This window comes from Octopus bimaculoides, chromosome 19 (assembly GCF_046866305.1).
Source record: "Octopus bimaculoides isolate indiv1 chromosome 19, ASM4686630v1, whole genome shotgun sequence".
Lineage (NCBI taxonomy): Eukaryota > Metazoa > Mollusca > Cephalopoda > Octopoda > Octopodidae > Octopus > Octopus bimaculoides.
In genome coordinates, this window is record NC_142946.1 from 52,245,970 (window position 1) to 52,255,449 (window position 9,480).

The 9,480-nt window shown below is 35.6% G+C and overlaps 1 protein-coding gene across 2 annotated transcripts in view; it reads left to right on the forward strand.

The window, feature by feature from the left end:
- The window catches only part of LOC106883399 (testis-expressed protein 11), a 36,888-nt gene extending 32,715 nt beyond the window's left edge, over positions 1 to 4,173 (forward strand). For both annotated transcript variants that reach the window (XM_089337694.1, XM_089337693.1), the window contains exons 25-30: positions 439 to 591; positions 955 to 1,063; positions 1,436 to 1,580; positions 2,005 to 2,075; positions 3,167 to 3,260; positions 3,717 to 4,173. In XM_089337694.1, coding sequence (XP_089193820.1) covers positions 439 to 591; positions 955 to 1,063; positions 1,436 to 1,580; positions 2,005 to 2,075; positions 3,167 to 3,260; positions 3,717 to 3,785 — 641 coding nt within the window. In that variant the 3' untranslated portion in view covers positions 3,786 to 4,173. The remainder of the gene's footprint in view (positions 1 to 438; positions 592 to 954; positions 1,064 to 1,435; positions 1,581 to 2,004; positions 2,076 to 3,166; positions 3,261 to 3,716) is intronic.
- The last annotated feature ends 5,307 nt before the right edge of the window (positions 4,174 to 9,480 follow it).

A 9,480-nucleotide genomic window follows, 5' to 3' on the forward strand; every position in this document is an offset into this window, starting at 1 on the left:
TTCCTCATTGACAACACAGAATATCATTAGAATATCAACATAGATTATGTTGATATTCAGAACACAGAATATCAACATAGAACATCATTCTATTTTATATCACTCCATCTCTCTCCAATCCTAATTCCTTCAACCATTCACCATCTTTCTTATGATTCTTTCCATTATCTCAGATGTTTCTCCAAAGCCTCTAACTTTCTTCAGCATCATATTTCTCACTGCTGTTAACCTTCCAGTTCAACTGCTGATAAACCCTTTTCTGATCCTCTTAGAACAATCTACTGATCTTATATTCTTCAGTTCTTTGATTCTCTCTTAATTTTTATAGCTAGTTTTTCAAGGGCTACATTAAACCCCCTTTTTCTGGATTGTATATCTACATTCTAGTTCTTGATGTTTCCTTTTTCCTGAATTTTTTTTTTTTTTTTCGTTTTTCAGATAATGAAAATAAAAAAGATACTGTTGATAAATTACTTCTTTTATATGAGTTTGAATCCAGAGCCAAACTGAAAGATCCAATACTGGAATCAGTTCTCGAAAGAGCAGTAATGATGCCTTACAGTGATGCAAAAATGTTTGAAACAATAGCTGGTTAGTATCAGATACTATCACAGTATAGTGAAATAGAAAGATTGTGTTTTTTGGTTAACTTAAATATATAAATAACAAAGCCAGTTTTGTTTATTCTATACACTGGTAGCAAAGTACCAGGTGGAGCACATATACTGACCCATTATTCATTTTATTATAAAATACAAAGTTCTGGATTCTGGTTAATGAAAGTTTACAGATTGATTGTTCCCTAGTCATGTATAACATGACTAGGAAACAAACTTCTTAATAACATAGCCATGTCTGTGCTTGTTATATTGCATATAATACACATACACACACACACACATGTATATGTATCTATGCATGCATGTATATAATTTTTCTAATCCTTAATTATAGCTTTAGCAGTTGACCCTCCGGCTAATTATAAAAATCTCAGCATTAGAGCCTTAAAATTAGCATTAAGGAAACATCTACAATCAAGTTTACCTGATTTTATGGCTGTAAGGTAGGTTGATAAACCTTTGACATTTAGCAGTCTTTCCTATTGTAATTTACTTTCATAGCTCATTAAGTTTGTTAATCAATTTTCTTCATTATTACATTTTGATTGTGTCTTTGTATTTTTAAATCTTGGCGTGTATGTGTGTGGGTCTGTATGTACAATGTGTATACTTAAATTTGTGTGTGTAAATATTTATATCTGAATTTGTGTGTGTTTGCATATGTGTGTGTATGTGTGAGTGTATGTGAATGTGTGTGTAAATGTGTATATCTGTGCGTGTGTAAATATGTATATCTCTGTGTGCGTGTGTTTGAATACATTTGTTTGACGTGTTTATTTATCAAATACATTTTGTTTAACTTATTATAACTCCAGCAAAAACTTCCACAGCATAATAGAATTGTGTTTTGCCCAAGCTGGAGGACATCACATTTCAGAAGCTCAAAATATTGGTGCAACTCAAAATGATCTCTTTACATATTTTGAAGAAGTTTTTGAATTTATCGAACAAAAGGCAAAGGTCAGTCATGTACATATATATATATATATATATATATATATATATATATATACCAATTGTACTCAAATATCAAGGTAATGATAATGGTGGTGATGGTGGTGGGAGTGGTGGTGGTGATAGTGGTGGGAGTGGTGGTGGTGATAGTGGTGGGAGTGGTGGTGGTGGTGACAGCGGCAATAATGATGGTGGCGACATCAGCAGTGGCAGCGGCAGTAGCAGCAGCAATTGTGATGGTGATGGTGAGGTGACGATGAGGGGGAAGAGGAGGATTATATGTAATATTAGGGTTACCTGAAATGTTCATAGAACTGTATACCTGTTTTATTTTTTCTTCTTTGCTAATTACTTACATATTTTACTTTTTTTTTTTCCTTGGCTAATTCCTTACTTTTTTTTTTTTTTTTTCTAAAAATGTTTCCTTTAGGATAAATATCCTGAAGTGGAAATTCTTTGGTTGATGTCCAAAGCTTGGAATTTTGGAATATGTTTCTACAGGTAATAAAAGACTTTTGCCTCTCTGAATTTCGCAGTTCCGCTTCCAGACAGTTTATATTCAAAATATTTTCATTAGAGGAACTAGTATATTGTTAGAGCCAATAAGATTAATTCCTATTAATTGTGAAAGGAAATATGATGGCATATACACCAATTTAGGAATTTAGAAACATTTGGAAGGAATAATACTGGTTTGTTATCAGATTATAAATATTTGATAATAAATAAATAGCACTATCATAATGCTATTTTCATGAAAAATTTCAAACTCTGATAGCTTCAAGGAACATTCAATACAAGAAGAAGAAAAAACTATGCAGGCTTTTTGAACTCCTGATATCATAGAAATATCTATATTGATTTTCTTAATGTTTCTTATAAGATTGCATTGATATATATATATATACATATACATATATATATATATATATATATATATATATATATATATATATATATATATATATATATATATACATACATGTGTGTGTGTGTGATCATTGTTTAATGTCCATCTTCCATGCATGCATGGGTAGGATGGTTGACAGGATCCAGCCAGGTAGAAAATCTACTCAAGGCTACTGTGTCTGTTTTGGCAGGGATTTTACGACTGGATGCCCTTCCAGATGCCAACCACGTTACACTGTGGACTGGATGCTTTTAACATGGCACCCGCACTGGCAGGGTAACCAAGTAACTCACAAGACAAGGAATTACGAGAGGGGCAGCGCATTTGTGTCAGAGGATGAAACTTAGAGTGTGACAAAGAGACAGACAGACAGAAGTCTGTGCCTTGCCACAACAGAGAGGTCGTTAGAGGAGGTGATGATCCAGTATCAAACGATGAAAGGTTAGAGTGTAACAGAGAAATAAAGAGGCAGAAATAGGTGTCTTACTAGAGAGGAGGTACATGGTTACCTAGTGAGAGAGAGGAAGAGAGCAGAGGAGAGATGGTGTAGCACTAGGGTATACTCACAAGTAACAAGAATATATATATACGCCTGCACCTATAGTTGTCTATATTTTCTGAATATATTATTATTGATATGAGAAAATAAATTTATGTAATATAATGTAATTTATCTTCACAGCTCTGGTAATTTTGTCAAAGCAGAAAAATGGTGTGCACTTGGTATGAAATTTCAGAGACATTTATCAACATTGAAAAATACTTATGAAAAACAAGTAAGTTATTCTTTGGAGGTTTGGGTGCACATCCAAACCTCCAAACATATATGATTGGCTACTGCATAGCTTTCCTCTACCAAATTCTACTCAAGAACTACTGACAAAATTGCAGTTATAGTAGAAGACACTAGCTGAAAGTGTGATAGAGTAGGATTGAACCCAGAACCACTTGGCTGCAAAGTATACTCTAATCACACAGCTATTCCCACCATTACTTTTTGGTTGAAAACTGCATAAATTTCATTAAAATACTTTAAAATCACACATTCTTCACACATCAGCAATAAAGAATTACACCAAAGCAAATTCATATAGATAACCCAATGTTAATTTTATCTTTAATGACAAAATTTTACTTTACAAAAATTAACATTTCTTGAATTAGAATCATTCTGAAACCTATAACTTTATGAGAGGTTCTAAATTTTAATTTCAATTTATTTTCAATTTCAGATCACAACTGTCTATACTGAAATTCTCTCAAAAATTAAACCTGACCCTTGGAAAAGTTTAAATATTTAATAGACATTGATATAAGAGCTGAATGCGATTAGCATTTTAGTATTGCTAAAGGGTCTATAAATTACTTTAACAATTGGAAAAATTCAGGAAAAAGAAGTAAAAACTAAGGATAACTTAGAAGAGTTTATTGGAAAACATAGGCAAAGAAATAAAGCTTTATTAGAAACATCAGAACACTTTCAATTAGGCGCCATTGGATGCAAAGTTGACTGATGGATTTCAGCATTAACAGATGCAACACAGTCTGGAGCAGAGATTTTCAAAGTGGCAACTGTCATAGCCTACCTAAAATTGTTAGCAAAATTTTTTGTGTAAGCTTCCTTCCCCATCACAATTTTTTATCATTAATGAGAAAATAAAATAGACTTGGTGTTTTTGCAGGGCAAAAGGGGGTTGCTTTTTGTTCTTTGTTTTTTTTTTTCTTGTGTTTTTGCACTATGGTGTTGGGCAAGTTTAAATGCTTTGAAACCACCCACCCAATTTTAGTAAATGTTGCAAATCTGTCCCTACTTTTTCAATCCTAACACCACCCTTAAAGAGGTCTGCCTTGTTATGAGAAAAGCTTGTCTACAGTAAATAATTTTTTTTAAAGTTATTAAGGATTGTATTGAAAAACACAGGTCTGGACAACATTTTGGAATAAATAAACATTGTTTTATATTATTTTAACATTTAAACATTCATACATATATTGTTATTTGTTCCTCTACAATGTGTTGTTTTTTTTTAAATAAAATAATTAGGTCTTTCATTTTCATCTCCTCTTTTAATCCTTAGTAACCATGGGTTATCATTCTGGCAAGGCAGATGCTAAAATCCAATGAGCCCTTTTAATACCAGCCCTCCTGAGACTTCCTTTAGTTCTGTGATACAAAATTCCTGCTTTAAAATGGTCTAAATTAAATTGTTCTATCAAAATTTTATGTTAATATATATTTCAAATACCAGCTTAATGATCCTTTCTACTATAGACACAAGGCCTGAAATTTTGAAGGAAAGAGCTAGACAATTACATTGAACCCCCAGTGCATAACTAGTACTTATTTCATCAACCCAGAAAGGATAAAAGGCCAAGTTGACCTTGGTGGAATTTGAACTCAGAACGTAAGGATGAACAAATTGCCACTAAGTATTGTGTCCAGCATACTAACAATTCTCGCTACCTTAAACACCAGTTTAATAATGACTAAGTTATTTTAGTAAACTTAAAATTTTTTTTTTTAAATTACTATATTTTCAGGCATATAAGGTGTTCTCCAATTTTGGTAGGCTTAATCTAGGGAAAAAAAACATAAAAAAACCTCATCTAATCCTGAATCCCCTAGCTGAATGTCTTACACATTTATAAGTATAGGAACCATGAAAATTTAGGCTGACACTCTTTGGTAAGGTATTATGGTAGGCTTAGTTACAATACTTATCTTAACACTGCTAAATGTCACCACTGTCACCAGTATTGTCCATCATTAACCCATAAACTGCGATAGGCCACCTCAGTGGCCAACGTGACAGTGCGACAGGCCATGTTCATGGCCACGGAAGGAGGGTATGATTTGACCTAATTTTGATGACGTATAATGTATGCACACGATACCCTTTCACCCCAGAAACAGTGTAGCCAATCACAGAAGGTGTTAAGAAACACTGCAACTTATACGTCAGAAAATACAGTGATTCAAACAAAACCAGAATATTTCAACAGAAATATGGCAACAAAAGAGTTAATGAACGCTGGATATCCCCGAGAACTGCATTAAGGGTACACGTGTCTGTGGAGTTCTCAACCACTTGCACGTTGATTTCACGAGCTGGCTGTTCCGTTGATCGGATCAACTGGAACCCTCGACGTCGTAAGCGACGGACTGCCAACAACAACAACAACATATTGGGTAACGAAGATCTACTTTTGAAAAAGAAAAGAAAAAACTCTCGCTATCTTCCCCACTCCTCCTTTTTAACAGGAAGTACGAGATTACCTGTGTTGCTCATTAACAGGAAGTGAACGAGGTTACCTGTCTCGTACTATGCTAACTTCCTGTATATGTATTTGGTTATCCATACCAACGTCATTTCCTTTCTGCCAAACGGTCGTCGACAAACGTTTATTTCGCCACCTTCGGAAAATATAGGGAAAGTTCTCTCCCTTCATTATATTATAGGTATACATAACATACCTCAGAGCTTTGAGATTTCAATGATATGACTGTATGTTTTTACAATGACATTATGGGGTAGGTGTAATAGGCCATATCTGGTTGGTTTCAACATAAAACAGGTAAAATATTTAGGCCAGATGAGGCTGGTTTAAATGTTAAAGGGTAAAATAATCCTCACCTTGTGCAAGCATCTACCACAAGGTCCACTCCTCATTATGGTGTGGTGGCTTGTATGACTCAATGACTTGAGAACTATGCTAGCAGAGTGCAAGCCCCTAGCTGGGTCCTCCATGCTGAGAAAGTCAACAGTTAGAGGCCAGGCAAATATGAACCCCTCCCCAAAGGTAAAAATGGGTTTGCATAGAGCTAGCTCCCCTACCTAAAAATTTAACAAAAGTTAATGAAGCATCAGGGTCAATTCAAAACCAACAAGACCTGGGAGAGAAAGGCCCCCTCAAGGAAATATATGATGCAGTGCAGCAAAATCCAAAAGGAAGAGCAGGGGTCCACTTGGAGAGAAAGAGAGAAGACAGCCCAGTGTCAAGAACATGTAAGGAAAGTCGTCAATGGTCTATGCTCCTTGAGAATGGAGGGCTTAAATAAAGTAAGTATATGCAAGCAGGGAAAAGGTTTTGCAGTATCATAACATTAGTATAATAATTGTATCACAGGCTGGATAGGTCATGTGCTGGTTGATGTATTTATTAGAAATAGATTTTAAGAAATTTATACAAATTAGAATAAGCAGGCAATCCAAACAATAATATAAGATTTTCAAAGGGTGGTAAAAATACAGTGTCTAAGATAATAATGGCCATTATTATTTAGTATCAACATCATGGCTACAAGCTGGCAGAACCATTAGCATGCAGGGTAATCTGCTTAGTGGTATTTCATCCATTTTCATGTTCTGAGTTAAAATGCCACCAAGGTTGACTATGCTTTTCATCCTTTCAGGGTTGATAAAATAAGTACTGGGGTCGATGTAATCAAGTTAATCCCTCCCCCAAAACTTTCAGGCCTTGTGCATACAGTAGAAAGCAGGTGTATGCTGTCAGTAGTTACGAAGGGTAGGCAGTTGGTAACCTTTATGTAGTAAAACTCACACAAAATAAGCTAAACACAGACACGCGACTGAGTTGAAGGCAGAACTTCTGCCTTTATAGTATGTAAAGAAAACGTTGTTGGAGTGTATGCAGCAGTACTATGTGTAGCTTTAATACAGAGATTGAAAGGCAGGAACCAATTATGGCAACCTAATCTACAAAACATAACTAAATTACAACAAGTATATAGTCCATTTTTTGCATTAGAGTGCATTGTTGTACCATTCAAAACTTTTTATTCTTTACAAACAATACACAATGTTTCAAGCGAACTACAATACTCTCTTAAAACATTTTGCATTTTATGTATAGTAATCAGACTAACCTTCATGATTTTATTGAATTAGGTAAAATTAAGGAAATAATCGAAAAAAAAAAAAACATTATTTGTTGCAACTATGTTTGATGAAATTAAGTATCTTCAAATGAAATCTCAATTGTTACGCATTTTGCGATTTGTTGACGAGAAGAAAAAGCCTTGAAAAAGGTTTTTGGGATGCATCAATGTCAGTAAAGCGAGAAAAGCTGCATTGCTGACAGGAGTTTACTTCGGTGGGTGGAAAAGAATTGCCTTCCTCTAAGTGTATTCTAGAACACTAAAAACATTTCCCCTAATATGCATGTATGTTTTTCATGCCATTAAATACGGTATTATATCTTACTGAAAGAAAGACGCTATTAATATCAATTGTGGGACTTGCAAGTGCTCAGATCCAAGGGAAGTAAGTCTAAATTAAAGACAGGTAACTGTTATAATTAAAGGGAGGCAATCATTTATCTTCTTTCATGTATATATTCTTTGTGAGTGGAGGCGCAATGGCCCGGTGGTTAAGGCAGCGGACTCGCGGTCATAGGATCGCGGTTCCGATTCCCAGACCGGGCGTTGTGTGTGTGTTTATTGAGCGAAAACACCTAAAGCTCCACGAGGCTCCGGCAGGAGATGGTGGCGAACCCTGCTGTATTCTTTCACCACTACTTTCTCTCACCCATTTCGGGATCTTTTCCTCTTGGCTGGCACATAGAAAAAATAATTTTTTTTAACTAAACACTTTCAAATTTCGTATACTGATAGAATGTGTCATTTAAAACTCTTGGCGTTTTCAAGAAAATTCTTTATTTTCGAAGTTATTTCGTGTTAAAGTTATCGTATTTCGGTAATTTCAACCAATCAATGACGTCTATTGAGATGAAAACAATTACTGCTGTGGTTTGTCAACAAGACGTTCTGGCGATGTAAATTTACTTTGTCACTGTTATTTATGACCTCGTTCGTGCGTTTGTACTGGTTTTAGTTTTAGGGTCAGGGTTAAGGGTTTTTTCAGACATTTTTGCCCCCCTCCCCATCCAATTTCTTCATTTTTCACATTTTTCCGTACTCATCTCCACCTCATCCCGTTTTTATTGTTGATAATTCTCTCACCACAGGCACACTCATTTTGCTATCTCAAAAGCAGAATCTCTAACACTGGAATCTGTCAGCTCAACTTGAGCCTTTGCATCTTTTTGGAGACCCAGTGAACAAGCCTTTCAGTACAAGAACCTTAGAGCAAGCAAAAAGGTTTCCATTTAATCGAGTTGTCTGTGTATCCACCCTCCTGCACAGGTCTGAGTGCTGGACCCTTTACCAGTGCCAGATCAGACAACTAGGAGCTTTTCATATCAGATCACTGAAAATTATACTAAACCTCATGTGAAAGGACAAGGTGCCACATACCAAAATCCTCCTGAGAGCTGGGATACACAGTGTTGAGGCCTGCATCCTTTGTCTTCTTCTCCTCTGGGTTGGCCATGTGTTTCAGATGCTGATTAAACAGCTCCTGAAGATGATCATCTTCAACAAGATCGAGACTGGAAAAAGGCCTCATGGAAGTCCAAAAATTTTATTTTCCTGATCACTTCAAACCATCTCACATTTTATGCAGTGTCCTTCCCAATTGGTTTGAGCCCCAGGCTGTTAACAGAAGGCATGGCAGTCCATCTGTGATGCTAGATTAGAGAGCTTTGTAACTGAAAGCAGGAGGCTGTGTGAAAAGAAGAGAAGGCGTTGACATTCAAACCCCTGCACCAGTTGTTTGGGGTCACTTTCAGTGCCCTATCTGCCACAGGATATGCCTATCTCATATCGGTCTTGTCAGCCACATCCACTCCTATGGAAAACAATGTGCTGGAGGAGGCTAGATGTCTTGGATCTACACTATCATCACTTTTGATGGGTTGTCATAAGCATATATATATATATATATATATATATATATATATATATAAACACATAAAAAGCACCCGGCACACTCTGCTAAGTGGTTGGCATTAGCAAAGGCATCCTATCGTAGAAACAATGCCACAACAGACAGCTGGAGTCTGGACAGCTCCGTGTCAAATCGACCAACTCATACCAGCAAGCAGACATTATACAATGATGATATATATATATAT